Here is a 16,071-nt window from a genome sequence, read left to right on the forward strand (position 1 = left end):
TATTTAAGTATATTCATTTCATTTAGATGTTCTGTGCCTCAGCCCCTGTTCACAGTTGGGTTGTAATAAGAATAGACTTTGGGGAATAGATGTTGCAAGATGGATTTTATTTAACCAACCTGAAGGCGTGATTAGCCTTTAGAATAGGTTGGTGGACAATTTTTATTTCTTTTTTTCTTTGCTAGCTTTTTATTTTGAAATAATTTTTAATTTACATAAGAGTCCCAAAGATAGTACAAAGAATTCCTGTATACCTACCCTCTACCCACTTTTCCCCCAATGTTAACATCTTATATATAACCCTGGTACATTTACTAAAACTCATAAATTAACATCAGTTTGCTTTCTACCAATATCGTGCTTCTCTTCTAGGATCTGACCCAGGATCCTATACTGCAATTAGTTGTTATGAATCCTTAGTCTCCTCCAACCTGTGACAGTTTCTTGGTCTTTCCTTTAACATTCAGGATCTTGGTGCTTCTGGAAAATACTGGTTAGGTGCTTTGTAGAATGCCCTTAACCAGCTTTCTTGATATTTCTCATAATTAGACTGGGGTTATGGGTTTGGAGGCAGGTGATATGCTCTCCTCATCCTTCCCTATTAGGGGTTTACATGATGTCGGGCTGCTGTGGGGTGGAGGTGGGGGGTATTAGCTCTGATCACCCAGTTAAGGGCTGTCTGCCAAGTTTCTTCAATGGAAAGTTACTCTTTTTCCATTTCCTTATCTAACTTGTTAGAGTATTTTTAAAAGCATTAATTTGTTGTATATTTTAAGGTCAAGTTTGTACAAATTTGCCATTTTTAAATGTACAGTTGGCTCTGAGAAAATTTAGAGTCATGCCACCATCGTCATCATCCAGACTCAGGGCGTTTCTGTCCTCCCAGACAGTTCTCTCATGCCCATTTGCTGTCAGTCTGTTTCTGGCTTAGCTCTGGGCAAGCACTGATCTGCCCCCTCTGTCTCTTTGTTAAACTTGAAGCAGCTAAAGACCTTGGAACTGAAGTTCCAACTTTCCAAAAGGAAAACACCAGAGGACTTTGCTGCTAAAATAATCATATACGTTTCTTGAGCAAAAACAGCATGCATGTGGAACAGCACCGAACAGGGGTTCTTCTCAGAAGGCTGTGGAAGCGGCTGCTATGGCTTGTCAGGGGAAGGGGGCAGGGAAGGAGTACATGGGCTAACCAGGAGGAAGAGGATCCTTGGGCAGGCAAGGGTTGGTTAATCAGCAAACTGCAGAACAGGATGTTTGTGCAAGATCTGGGTCACCAGGCAACTGTCAGCAGACTTTGCTGGCCTTGACTTGCTGGCCACAGTTTCCATTCTTCACAAGGGGAGGACCACCATGGTCCCCACTCCACAAAGCCTCATTGGTACGTCACCTTAGCTCAGTTGTCTTCCCTTTCTTCTTCATAGCTCCCCTAGATAATCAGGTGGTTAGTGTAGTGTCTGTTCATTTCATTTTCTCATTGTCAGTTTGCTTTCCTGGGCATTTCATAGAAGTGGGATTATATAGCAGGTCGCCTACTGCCCCTGGCTGTTTCACTTAGCCGCTGTTTTTGAGGTTCACCCACATGACAGCAGGTATCAGTACTTCACTCCTTTTCTCACTGAGTAGTATTCCATTGCACGGATTTATTCCTTTTGTTTCTCCATGTACCTTTTTGGGTACTGTTTCCAGTTTTTGAGTGATTTGAATAATGCTGTGCTCGGTCACCCAGGGGGGGTGCTTGTTATTTAGCTGCACTCCTAGCCATGAAGAACCCAGAGTCTTTTTTAAGAAAACTGATCCATTTTCTGGCATGTGTGGGTTGGAATGATCAGCTGTGGGACTAGCTGCTGGTTCATCTTGTGCTGTGTGGCCTGAGGGCGCTGACCTTGCCTCCAGGGGCCCCGATGACCCTGGTTGCTGCCTGTTGCTCATCCCTGCAGATGGCCTGTGTGGCGACGGCGCGGGCTGCGCACTGCCCATCCTCAACACTGTGTTCGTGAGAAGGAAACATCGCCGCCAGGGCCTGGGCCTGGCCATGCTGAGCGACTTCTGTGCGACCTGCAAGGGGGACGAGGCCCTGGGCCTCAGCTGCCCGATTTCTCCCGCCATGTACCAAGGTACACCTGCCGTGGGGGGGCATATGGGCAGTGGTGATGGGTAACCCATGCGCGTTCCTGATGGTTCCATAGGATTCCACCGTGGATCCTCATGGTCCCGGGCAGGCCTCAGCTCTGTGACGTGCCAGGGGGTTTGGTCCTCCTGAGGACTCTCCTGTCATGCAGCACAAACTTGAAGTTTGCTCACAGAGGCAAACCTTCCCCAATCTGAGAGATAGTTGGATTTGGAAATAAAAAGAAACAAATAAACAATGTTAGGGAGAAGTGGGAATGGAGAGAACGTGGCCACCCTGCAGATGGCTGCTGGGGCCTCGGTGCACCTTTGACCTGCCATCTGCAGCCGAAAGTGCAGTCCTTTGCCCTCTGACTGGAAGCCATGGGAGAGCCCATGAGTCAAGGGGTTGGCAGCAGCTCCATGAGCCCTGGCTTTTTTTTTTTTTCTCTCTCTCTCTTTTTTTTAAAGTTTATTTTGACATAATTATACTTACAGAAATATGTTCCTATTGGTTAAAAGAATGCAATTTAAATTTTATTTATGCTATACAAGTTGAACCAAAAACTTGGTACATGGTTTAAGATTTAAAAAAAAAAAGGAAAAGGTTTGCAGTCAGGCTTGTTTTTCCTCTATTACAAATGTATGAAAGATTCTGTTCTCCCTCAAATACTGCTATAGCAGACAGCAGGAACTGTGAGAAACTTACCTTTGGTTTGCACAGACAGCCCCTTCCTCCTCTTTGCTCTCCCTGCCCAACACGGAGTTCCAAGTCCCAGAAGGGGGAATCTTTTCACATATTTGCCAGAAGAAGATCCAAAAGCTCTGATGTTACATGTCACCGTCCAGGTCAACAAGGGTGGGAGATTCTTGAGGACATCTCTCTAGGACCCCAGCCACCGTGAAGCACACTCTCCCCACCTGGGGCTAGCCTCACTTCTTGCAGCACCAGAGGGTTTAGGATCCTTAGTTTTGAGCTCACATTGTCTTTATAGCACAGGGAGAATAATAGGAAGGGGAGAAAGGTTAGGAAGGCAACAAAACTTCTGTTGCTCTGATATCATAAAGAAAAACAGGTGGAAACATATTTCCCTTCCACTGGGCTTAGTATTTTCAAACTCCTACGTGGCTATTAAACTCTGAGATTCCTTGACTTACGGGTAAGACTGCTCAAGGCTTCAAGGGTTCTTGTGCTGCGCAGCGTACTTTGAATTGTTGGAGAGTGCTGGAACAATCAGTGAGCCTCTGTGCACTCCCACAGAAGCCCTGCCCTTCTTGCACCAGTTCTGAGGCCCTTGCTTGCGTGAGCTGCCCCCAGTGCAGGTCCCCTCAGGTTTTCAGGTTATCTTGTCAAGGGAGCTGAAGAGAACCCCTTCCCCAGGGCGGTCACTGGCTCTAAGGGGTAGGGCCACCTGGAGAGCCCTGCAGGACCCCAGGGGCCCCTTCACACCCTCCTCTGACTCTGGATTGTGTGACTTCCCTGTGGGGTTTCAGCCCCCCAGTGCAGGTTTTGGGGCATTGAGCTTTTGCATCAACCCTGACAGTGCCGGGTATGGTGGGTACCAGGCAGTGCATGAAGAGACGCAGCTGGAGGCTCAGCCCGTGCCCAGATGTGTCTAAATCCACACTCTGTTGGCCACTGACCACATCCAGTCCTGCTCTTCCACCCGACAGGAGTGACTCGGGCCCTGAACCCCACACATTAGGGCCCTCTTTCAGCTGCAGCCCTCTCCAAGGCTAAGGAAGCCAGGGCCTCAGAGGATATACTCACCCAGTACCCAGGCTTTCCTGCCTCCAGCTGCTTAGGCCAGCAGGAGGGTCCTCCCTGGATTCATTCTCCCAGGTGTGCACCACACCACCAGTGTTCCTCCTTAGACCCAAGAGATGGCTGTTGCTGGGGTATGCTTGTGGGGAAGTGTGTCCAGATTTGTGTGCTCAAGGCTGGTCGAGGTTTGGGGAAGAGCAGGGCATGGAGGAGCGGGGGGTGCCAGCTCTCTCCTGCCACATTCTGGTGCAAAGCTCCAAGGAGACCAAGAAATTTAAATTTAAAACTGGCTTTCCCTATTATGCAGTTATATTTGTCGAGATGAGAGAGCAGAACATAGTCTGCCAGCTCAATTCATACCTTTTAAATACTTAGAATTATACCATGTGGGGCGGGTTTTCATCTGTGTTCTTGCCTTGAGCACAACCAGTGTTAGGAGAGGACCAGAGCAAGTCCCTGTGGGTACCTGCCAGCCTATGGCGCTGTGGGCACAGGAGGCACAGGCCCCTGCTGCCAGGAAGCTTCCCCTGGGGGCAGAAGCTGTCCCTGGGCACTGAGGAGCCTCTGGAATGGAGGGTGTGTGGAGGGGGAGCTGGTGCAGCGGGGGCCCTGCCAGAGGGTAGCTCCAGGAAGGAACCAGAGTGGGCCGGTGTCCGAGGGCAGGAGAGAGCAGCGCTTCACAGGGACCAGGGCCATGCAGGGCCTGCCTGCCTCACGCTGCACCCCTTCCTCTCAGTCTGTAGGAAGTTCCTGGCGGCCCATCCAGAGGAGCGGGGACGCCTGTGGGAGGTCAAGCCCCTGGGAGCCTGGGGCCAGCAAGTCAGCATCTGGCTCAAGATTCAACTTCAACAGTCAAGCCTGCCCAACTGTGAGTAGGACAGAAAAGTGCACACCCCACCTCGAGTCATTTCTGTGATCCACAGCTGTCGTCTGGAGGAATTGACAGTGATCCAGTCAGACCCAGGCCCTGGTCACTTTTGTTGGAAGTGGTGGGTCATGGCCTCTTCCGTTGACTTCTTGAATGAACCACCCTTTCCAGACCCTCTTGCTCAAAAAGAAGCCCCTGCCCCAATTTAGCAATTAGAAGCTCTTTGGGGCTAAATTACAGTGGATCCTGGAAACACAGAATAAGAGGAATTTCCTCTGTAGAGCTGAAGATCAGCTGAGAGCATTATTTTTAATCAGTAACTGATGTACTTGGTTGAAAATTCGAGACCCACCAGGGTTTAAAGTCACAAGGAAGCCTCTGTGACCCCTTCTCCCTTCAGGTTGAACGTGCACACCTGCCAAAGGCAGCAGAGCTGAGATCCGTTGTGCCTCTGGCCACTGTGTCCTTTCTAACGGCAGCATAGTTGGATGCCATAGGGACAGGCTATTGATTCGGGCAGCCCCCTGTGGGTAGCTGTGCATGCTGTCTTCAGCTTTTTGTTATTGGTTGTCACCCAGTGCGGGTGAGTTGGCAGTGGGGTTTGGAGGAGGGTTTTGCTGAGGGAGGAGAACTAGGCCTTGTTGGAGTGTCTCACGGGCAGGCGGCAGGCAGTGGGAAGGCCTTTGGACAGCTTGAGGGGAGCACAGGGCCCCAGACACCCTTGTCTCTGGATTTTCACATTGCCCCCGGCAATGCTTTTCCCACTTCTCCCAGAGGAAAGGCTGCTTCTCACAGTCCTTCCTGCCAGCTTGGGGTTCCGGGCTGGGGTGGCCAGGGACAGGGAGGGCAGAGACCTCCCAGGTGTAGGAGCCACCTGTTCAGGGAGGGAGATGCACGTGAGAGTCTTTACTGTTTAAATTAACAGTCCAGAATTAAAGCACTGGCTCTTTTCCCTCCTGGAAGCTGGTTCCCATCAATGTCGAGTAGTTCTGCAGCTGCAGATACCTCATTAGGGGCTGATGGGCAGGCCAGGTGCTGATTTACCTTAGGTGGTGACAGGGGACGAGTGCCTCCGAGCTTATTGATGATGATGGTGCTAGGGTTTGCTTTTATGGTGCCTGTCAGCCGGAAGGGTTGAATGGACCTTTACAGATATTAATGGGGTGACTGGGCACCTGGGAAGGTGAGCCAGGGCGGGGCTGCCAGTGTGATCCTAATGAGGCATTGAGAGGTGGACATAAAAGGAAGCCAGTCGTGGTCCCTGTGCTGCACAGGTTTGTTGATGAGCTTCGCAAATGAGCCTGCAGCTCCCACGTGCTGCCTCTGTGCTCCGGATGCTGCAGCTCCTTGGCCAAGAATGGAAAAAGAAAACGGTTGCATATCAGAATGTGGAGAGCGCACTAGCCTTAGGGAGTGAGCAGGGGAGGGCATTTTCACATAATTGGGGAGGTGGTTTTCTTGGTAGAGAACTCCACTGGGAGTTACTTCAAGAGCTGGGAGTTGGTGTGGTCAGGTCGGAGGAAACAGAGCTGGAAACGAGGTGCCAGAACTGCCACTTTAACTTGCTCTGAGATTCTCCATCTCTCACCTGACAGCAGTAAAGTGAGGGGGACTGTCACATGAGAGAATGTTTCAGAAGCATGCTTGAACCCCTTCAAGGAAGAAGGGCCATTCTTGTAACTAGGATATTATTGTATTACTAAAACTATACACACACACACACACACACACACACATACACACACACACACACACATGCACACACATACATATACATTTTTTAAATTCTAAGTTATGTTCTTTTCACTTTCTTTTTAAGTCTTGGCTGGTTCCTGGTTTTGCCCACACCTCTGTCTTCCCTATGGCCGGCAGTCAGGGTTTTAATTTGCTCAGAATGGTTTCTAGCCAATCAGCTTCATCTTGTAGGGATTATGTGAGTTCTGAAATTTCATATTTTTTTTCAAAGTTAGTGAGTAGGGGCTGTAGATACAATGGCAGATTGGCCAGAATCTGCAGTTTCTCAGCTTCTTTTCTGTTTCTCTTCCCATGGAAATCAAGTTTTTAGCTGATTAGACCTTACCATATGTCACCAAACAATGCATATTCTAGAACGTTCTCTTCCCTGGAAATCTCGCTAGACCACCTAAGTTTAGTCTTTACTTAGTTATTCTTTCAGTTGCTTTCTTGAATTGTTCTGCCTTTCAAGTTCTGTCTCTGTCCCTTAATTTCAGACTTATTTTTTAGGTCTGCTACCATCTCACATGGGATAGAAATAGCATTGTCAACCAGAAGCCCATGGAGTAGACCACTTTGTCTATTCTAAATACACACGTTGTTAAGGCACTGACATTTTACAACATTTCACAGGGAAATTAACCTCTTCTCCTTTAAAATGTTGCAAAAACCTCTTTTTAAAGCAGTGTTATTTGTGGACAATCTTTTTTTAATTGAAAGCCTCTGCAGTTATTAGTTTATTAGTATTATCCAGGACTCAGATGTTCAGTACTCCTCCTGAAATCATACATAAGCAAATGCAAATGGAAAGAATACAAAAGTCAAAATAATATAACAAAAAGTACTCCATCACAAAAGTGTGTAAAATTACAAGAACCCTATTTTAACACACTAGCATTTAAAGAGAACGGTAATTTCAAAAACCATAAAGTTGTCAAATTGTTCCCTAAGATGCTAAGCAGGTAAAAATTACCCTAATGAGTGAGCTTGGGTCAAATAAAGAAAAAACAAATTTGAATAAGTTGGATAACTGGTACTGAGATGTAAAGTCCAAATATCTTCTTTCCTTGTGTCTGTTTCATTTATAAAGGGGCACATCACAACATATGAAAGCATATCTTTAAATGTGGCTCTGTCCTTTCAAGTGGTGGCCCAATTAATTAAAAGTATTTAGCTATAATGGAAATCTGAAGTTCCTAAGCAAGTGGACAAGGTCTTTTAAAGTTGGCATGATCTTGCTGCTGATAACATCTGTGGTATATAATGGCCTTGGAAATGTTTGCAGGGTGATTCAAAACCATTTGAGAGAAGGAATTTGTGGGAAATTTCTCTCTTCCTACACTCAGTTACATAGGAAGCCTTTGAAACTTGACCAACATAGGACAATAATTCCATCCGATGTGATTTCCCAGTCAGTTTGCTCCTGCCTTAAGTTTCTTTGCTGGAGGAGATGAAATTGAATATGCTAACAGTATAATAGTCTTTTCAAGAATGTTGTTAGGGGGCAGGCAGTAAATAAATGCACATTGCTTTTAAAAAGTTTTTTCCTTCTCTGGGTTAAAGCTGTGTTTTCTTTTCAGGTGAATTTTTAGTAAATTCAGTTTGTATCTACAGGGAAAACACTTTTTTTTCCATTGGCATTCATTTGTAAGGCCAGAGGGATTGTTCATAAAGAGATTCGAAAATTTTGAGACGGAGAGGTAGGGCTATTCTTCTAAGTTTCTGATGCCTGGACTAGCAGCAGTTCTCATCTTGTTTCAGCTTATTCGGGTGAGTTGTATATTGCTATAGTGCAGGAGCAATGCGAATTCTATGGTGTGGTCTGCTGAGAAGGGTAGAGCCATCATATGGCAAGTGCTTTTTCCTTGCTAACGTGGCTCTTGGAAAGGTTGTGGGGCTCCCTCTTGTGGACCTGGAGGTCTCCTGCAGCCCGGGACGGTTAACCTGTGGGTGTTTACCTTCCCTGCTTGTGGGGTTGATTCTCAGATACTTATACTTGTGCTATCAAATTGCTGCATTTACTTTGAAAATGTCTTGAGCTTTCATTAGTTAGGAATCAAATGCAAATAAACATTTGATAGTTATTAGTATACTTGAATCCTCACCACATGAAAAACAGTTTCACACATGAGGGAAAGTGGGAAAACCTATACTGGATTCTCTCTTGCACTTATAATTCATTCATTCTTTCATTTGTTAACTGTTAATGGATCATATAGTGCATGTGAGGCACCGTTCTAGGCATTACAGATATAGTAGTGAATAACGTTGACTGAGTCTCCAAACTCATTTATGAGCTTACATTCTTGTGAAGAAAAGTACACGGGCAGTATGTGCCTTATACCATATAAAAATTGTACACATCAAAGAGAACTTAAGTCTGCTGGTATCTTAAAATTCTTGTTATTAAATTTTGCCAAGCCTAGGGGCTAGCTAATTTATACAGTTTTGTAAATTTTTAAATGGAAGTTACACTGGTAATAACCAAGACATACATTTATTCTTTGTTAAAACTTTTAAAAATGTTTTATATTTCTATTTTCAGTGCAAATGGAAAACTGTATATTTTTTCTGAGAGACCTGAATGCCCCCTCCTCCAGTCCTCCACACACCTCTGCACACATGGATTTTTGAGGGTCTCGGGTCAGGGGCTGAGTAGGACAGGAAGGGCAACCCTTTCTAAGTTGGTACGAATTTGGTAGAGGGGAGAGAGTGTGATTTGGGCCTCTCTCTGAGTATGAACACCAGGGAGAAAAGAGCAGTAAACCCAGGAACAGAACTGGAAACCGACTCCATTTAATGACAGAATAATTAGAAAAGCAGGTCGGAATCCAGACTCAGAAAATCTCGAGTAGAGCCACTGCTTCTTATCTCCCGGCACCTGGCAGCCTCTCCTGTCCTTGATAAAGCAGCATAGTGTGTGTCAGAAGGACAACAGCGTGGACTTGGGGCGTGATGGCACACGGTTTTGGGAGGGTCCTCAGTGTGTTATTGTTAACAATGTAATTGTTCCCCCCTCAGACAGATGTCCTCAGTTGGTTGTCTTGCTCTCTCACTGGGGGGTGGGCGGGGGGAGGAGTCTCGTTCAGGGGAGTCAGAGGAGGCCGCATGCAGCCGTGGGCAGAGTGCTCCAGATGCCGGACACAGAAGGCCTGAGGGTGGAGAAGGGAACAAGGTGAGGTGGCTCGCTTGTTGTTTTCTAAGCTCCTCTTCCTAGCAGCATTGCCCCTGCTCAGGGAAGTCCTGGTCGAAGTCTACAAGGCAGCACCATAACCAGCCTGCCCGGCTTCTCCGGGCTCTGGGCCATTGGCTTTCACTCCTGATTTCTCTGCCACTGGGAGGCAGGGTGAGGAAAGGTGGCTGTAATTAGACTTTTCATGGTCCCCTTGGCTAAGCTAGAGAAGCTCTGAGGAAAACAAAATGAAATAGAGAACACATGGAAATCAGCAGTAACCTTGCATTGTTAAGGAAACTTTGAGAAATCTGAATTTCAAATTTTGTAATGGACTCAAGTCTGGAAAGCAGAACAAAAGCAAGGCAAATTTGTCCTTTTTTCCTCCACCACCCCTCAAGCCCAGTTGCTAGAAATTGGAACATGGCATCAGGTTGTCATATAATGCCGATTGTTTATACAATAGAGTTGTGGGGAAGATGGTTACTGATTATTTCTTAGTGGTTTGCTGTCGTTTAGTGTTTTATAAGATTTTGAAGTGATGTGATTCCATTAGGATATTCCTGAAGCTGAGCCAGACACTTCCCCACCCAAGATAATTGTAATGAATCTATTTCCTGGCACAGAAGGGCTGTACTCTTGAATCCCCAAAGACTCAATAATTTCTTAAACCCCTAAGTTTACAATTATACATCATGGGGAACCTGGCTTGCTTTGGAAAGGAAACCTTTCTAGGATAAAAGATTCATCAGCATTGAAGGCATGGAATTTACCAGAAAGTTCTGGATCCTTTTAGAAAAGCTACTTGGTGATGGGTTCCCCTTAGCCATCCAGCAGAGGGGGAATTTTCATTTTCTTTGTTTCCTAGTGGACATATGGGCTAACGTAAGACCCCCCTGGACCACTGAACAGTGAACTGTGTGCATTCCCTCTTCCACTGACCACTGACTTTGCTTTTAAACCTTGAGGGCCTTTTGAGGAGCCAGGAGGTGTTCAGCGCAATGTAAAGCCCCCACAGCAGACGTGTGGGTAGTCTGTGCATTCAAGCCCAAGAACACTGGCTTTTGAAATCACACTTACTCTTACCTTGCTCTTTCTTGGATCTCCCTGGACGTGGCTGACCTTCTGTTCCATAAACATGTGCTGAGAACCTCCTCTGCACACACCGTGATTTCCCATGGCTCTCTGGGTTCTTTGAACGTGGCTCTTCCATTCTGAATATGAGTTCACGGCACGGCAACAAGCCGGGCCATCCACTGGCTCAGACTGTTGGCATTACCCCATTAAAGCGTTTCACTGTAATACTCTCTCCATTCTTTTATAATTTCAGGAGGGATCAGTGGAGGAGAATCGGAAAACATAAAGCATGATGAAGATTGTGGAGCAAAGGAAGAGCTGCCTGTGAGACCGAGAAGCACAGCCAGGGGCCCTATTGGGCTGAGCTGGGTGGGGAGGAGGCCAGGAGGACAGCAGTGGACACCAGGAGGCATGGGGGTGGCTATCCTGGGGGTTCTGGCTGCTGTGCCTTGTTTGAATTTTTTCTGAAGACAGTCACCACACTGGCTCTGCCCTTCTCACAGGTTTGTTACAGGGGCTCAGGTAATAGAACATCTGAGAAAATGCTTCTTTAATCATGGAGAGCTATGCAGGTGCAAGTTATTATTTTCTCAAGTTAATTGTTGGCAATTCCAAAAGATTTCAGAAGCTTGTTTGTTAAACTTACTATGATTTCTGTTATATAGGATGAATTTGCACAGAACTGCACTAGAACTACCTGAGTGTTTTTCTAAACATGCTTCTTTTCTTTATGGGGTCAGCTCACCAGGTGTGTTGTACCTGTGTGAGCACATACATCAAAGAAGTTGCATTAGAGACACATACCTTTTCTGAGGGAGCTTCAGCCAGCATCAGATGTGCTCTCACGGGAGTGCAGGACTGGCTGGTGTGTGCTGTGTTCCTCCCGTTCCTATCCTGCCAGGGGTCCAGTCATCACCTAACTTAGATGGGATGTCACTGGATGGAAATTTGGGCTAATGACTCTTCTAGCACATTGATGGTCTTGAGTGAAAAGGCTCATGCAGTAAAGGCAGTAAAGGTAAAAATAACAGGCTAACTTAAATGTGACATCAGTCTCCCCCTTCTCAAATACTTGCAGAGCCCAGCTCTGTGGCATGTGCTCTGTCACCACTGGGGATTCTTCCATCTGTCCGTCTATCTATCCAGCATTCAGTGTACTTGCTTGGAACCAAACTCTGTGATGGGCATTCGTGGTATACAAATAAGTGAGGCACAGTTTCTAGCTTCAGGGAAACTCTTTTCTCTCTGGAGAAGTTTTTTCTGGAGTGTTTCACTGGAATTTTTGTCTCTTTTCCATCCTTTACAAAGAGGAAAGAGTCTAACTGAATAGCAGTGGAGTTCTAGAGCTCCTTACAGAGATGCCCCCTGTGCACATGGGCTCTCTGGAAAGAGGCACAGGCCATCAGAGTGAAGTCAGGCCTGCAGCTGAAGGGTGCCCTGCTTGTGATGTCAGATCTAGCTTTTAATACGTAACATAGATGTCTGCTGTGAACACTGGCCATTTGAGATAGATGGCTGGTGCTTCATGTTTACATGCAAATTAACTGATGAAAAGTGTCTCAGGGGCTTGATGTAGTTACTGTTCAATAAAAGAATCTTCCCATGAAAGAAAAGCTGATGTGCTGGTGGCAGTTCCTTTAAAGACCTCTAAGCTGTCAGCTCAGAGTTGAAGGAAATGTTCTGGAGCTTGGACCCTCCAACCCCCCTTCCCCCATCAGAAGCAAACTTGGGGTTGGGTCTGAGGCTGTGCTCTGCATTCCTTTGTATGCACTGTGTATAGGGAATGGGTGATTAATGGTTGTGTGTTTTGTTTTTATTAAATCAATTTTGTTTACTATTCAGATCCTCTGTTCTTGCCTGTTATTTATTTTTAATAACTCTGTTGAGATATACTTTACAAACCATAAGATTTATCCATTTAAAGTGAACTTTTTTTTCCCATATTTTTACAGAGTTGTGCAACTATCACCCAGTCAGTACCCCTAGAAGAATCCCACATGCATTAACAGTCTTTCTCTTTTCACCCACATCCCAGCCCAAGGCAGCCACTAGTCCCTCAATAGATTGGAGTATTCTGGACAGGCCAAAGACGTGGAATCAGATACCATGTGGTCTTTTGCATCTGGCTTCTTTCATGTAGTGTTAATGTTTTTAAGGTTCATGCACATTGTAGCATGTATCAGTGCCTCGTTCCTTATTATTGCTGCATAATATTCCACTGTATGGGTATGCTATATTTTGTTGATGAACATTTGGACTGACTCCACTTTTGGGCTATTTATAATGCTTCCCTAATTCTCTTGGGTATATACCTCACTATGGAATTGCTAGGTCATGTAGTAACTCTATGGTTAACATTTTAAGGAACTGCCAAACTGTTTTCCAAAGCAGCTGCAGTATTTTACATTCCCACGAGTAATTTATAGAGGGTTTCAATTTCTCCTCAGCCCAGCCAACACTTGCTATTTTCTCTTTATTTATAGCTACCCTAGTGGGTGTAAAGTAGTATCTTGTGGCTTTTTTTTTTTTTTTTGCATGGGCAGGCACCGGAAATCGAACCCAGGTCTCTGGCATGGCAGACAAGAACTCTGCCTGCTGAGCCAACATGGCCTGCCCCTCATTGTGGTTTTGATCTGCATTTCCTTGGTGGCTAATGATGTTGAACACCATTATGATGTTGATAATCTTATACATCTTCTTTGGAGAAGAGAAGTGTTTGTTAAATCCTTTGATCATTTTTTAATTGGGCTGTTTTTTTTTTTTCGTATGCTATATGGTGGGGTCATACTTCATTATTTTTCCATGTGAGTATCCCATTGTTGCAGCACTATTTGTTGAATTATTTTGTTTGTTTGTTTGTTTTTGGGAAGCCAATAGACTGGGAATTGAACCCCGGTCTCCCTCATGGCAGGCAAGAATTCTACCACTGAACTACCCTTGTACCCCCTGTTTGTCTTTTTTTTTTTTTTATTAATTAACGGAAAAAAAGAAATTAACCCAACATTTAGAAATCATACCATTCTACATATGCAATCAGTAATTCTTAACATCATCACATAGATGCATGATCATCGTTTCTTAGTACATTTGCATTGGTTTAGAAGAACTAGCAACACAACAGAAAAAGATATAGAATGTTAATATAGAGAAAAAAATAAAAGTAATAATAATAGTAAAAACAAAACAAAACAAAAACCTATAGCTCAGATGCAGCTTCATTCAGTGTTTTAACATGATTACTTTACAATTAGGTATTATTGTGCTGTCCATTTTTGAGTTTTTGTATCGAGTCCTGTTGCACAGTCTGTATCCCTTCAGCTCCAATTACCCATTATCTTACCCTGTTTCTAACTCCTGCTGGACTCTGTTACCAATGACATATTCCAACTTTATTCTCGAGTGTCGGTTCACATCAGTGGGACCATACAGTATTTGTCTTTTAGTTTTTGGCTAGTCTCACTCAGCATAATGTTCTCTAGGTCCATCCATGTTATTACATGCTTCATAAGTTTATCCTGTCTTAAAGCTGCATAATATTCCATCGTATGTATATACCACAGTTTGTTTAGCCACTCGTCTGTTGATGGACATTTTGGCTGTTTCAATCTCTTTGCAATTGTAAATAGCGCTGCTATAAACATTGGTGTGCAAATGTCCGTTTGTGTCTTTGCCCTTAAGTCCTTTGAGTAGATTCCCAGCAATGGTATTGCTGGGTCGTATGGCAATTCTATATTCAGCTTTTTGAGGAACCGCCAAACTGCCTTCCACAGTGGTTGCACCATTTGACATTCCCACCAACAGTGGATAAGTGTGCCTCTTTCTCCGCATCCTCTCCAGCACCTGTCATTTTCTGTTTTGTTGATAATGGCCATTCTGGTGGGTGTGAGATGATATCTCATTGTGGTTTTGATTTGCATTTCTCTAATGGCCAGGGACATTGAGCATCTCTTCATGTGCCTCTTGGCCACCCGTATTTCCTCTTCTGGTAGGTGTCTGTTCAAGTCTTTTTCCCATTTTGTAATTGGGTTGGCTGTCTTTTTGTTGTTGAGTTGAACAATCTCTTTATAAATTCTGGATACTAGACCTTTATCTGATATGTCATTTCCAAATATTGTCTCCCATTGTGTAGGCTGTCTTTCTACTTTCTTGATGAAGTTCTTTGATGCACAAAAGTGTTTAATTTTGAGGAGCTCCCATTTATTTATTTACTTCTTCAGTGCTCTTCCTTTAGGTGTAAGGTCCATAAAACCGCCTCCAATTGTAAGATTCATAAGATATCTCCCTACATTTTCCTCTAACTGTTTTATGGTCTTAGACCTAATGTTTAGATCTTTGATCCATTTTGAGTTAACTTTTGTGTAGGGTGTGAGATATGGGTCTTCTTTCATTCTTTTGCATATGGATATCCAGTTCTCTAGGCACCATTTATTGAAGAGACTGCTCTGTCCCAGGTGAGTTGGCTTGACTGCCTTATCAAAGATCAAATGTCCATAGATGAGAGGGTCTATATCTGAGCACTCTATTCGATTCCATTGGTCGATATATCTATCTTTATGCCAATACCATGCTGTTTTGACCACTGTGGCTTCATAATATGCCTTAAAGTCAGGCAGCGTGAGACCTCCAGCTTCGTTTTTTTCCCTCAAGATGTTTTTAGCAATTTGGGGCACCCTGCCCTTCCAGATAAATTTGCTTATTGGTTTTCCTAATTCTGAAAAATAAGTTGTTGGGATTTTGATTGGTATTGCATTGAATCTGTAAATCAATTTAGGTAGGATTGACATCTTAACTATATTTAGTCTTCCAATCCATGAACATGGTATGCCCTTCCATCTATTTAGGTCTTCTGTGATTTCTTTTAACAGTTTTTTGTAGTTTTCTTTATATAGGTTTTTTGTCTCTTTAGTTAAATTTATTCCTAGGTATTTTATTCTTTTAGTTGCAATTGTAAATGGGATTCGTTTCTTGATTTCCCCCTCTGCTTGTTCATTGCTAGTGTATAGAAATGCTACAGATTTTTGAATGTTGATCTTGTAACCTGCTACTTTGCTGTACTCATTCATTAGCTCTAGTAGTTTTGTTGTGGATTTTTCCGGGTTTTCGACGTATAGTATCATATCGTCTGCAAACAGTGATAGTTTTACTTCTTCCTTTCCAATTTTGATGCCTTGTATTTCTTTTTCTTGTCTAATTGCTCTGGCTAGAACCTCCTACACAATGTTGAATAATAGCGGTGATAGTGGACATCCTTGTCTTGTTCCTGATCTTAGGGGGAAAGTTTTCAATTTTTCCCCATTGAGGATGATATTAGCTGTGGGTTTTTCATATAGTCCCGCTATCATTTTAAGGAAG

At 44.4% G+C, this 16,071-nt stretch overlaps 1 protein-coding gene across 3 annotated transcripts in view; it reads left to right on the top strand.

Moving 5' to 3' along the window:
• The window catches only part of LOC143652448 (protein FAM169B-like), a 212,003-nt gene that overhangs the window by 144,584 nt on the left and 51,348 nt on the right, over positions 1-16,071 (top strand). For 2 of the 3 annotated variants that reach the window (XM_077124073.1, XM_077124074.1), the window contains exons 6-7: positions 1,935-2,111; positions 4,605-4,736. In XM_077124073.1, coding sequence (XP_076980188.1) covers positions 1,935-2,111; positions 4,605-4,736 — 309 coding nt within the window. Of the gene's footprint in view, positions 1-1,934; positions 2,112-4,604; positions 4,737-10,972; positions 12,561-16,071 lie in introns of those variants that run through there. The other variant, XM_077124075.1, reaches the window with a different exon arrangement.

This window comes from Tamandua tetradactyla, chromosome 12, assembly GCF_023851605.1.
Source record: "Tamandua tetradactyla isolate mTamTet1 chromosome 12, mTamTet1.pri, whole genome shotgun sequence".
NCBI lineage: Eukaryota > Metazoa > Chordata > Mammalia > Pilosa > Myrmecophagidae > Tamandua > Tamandua tetradactyla.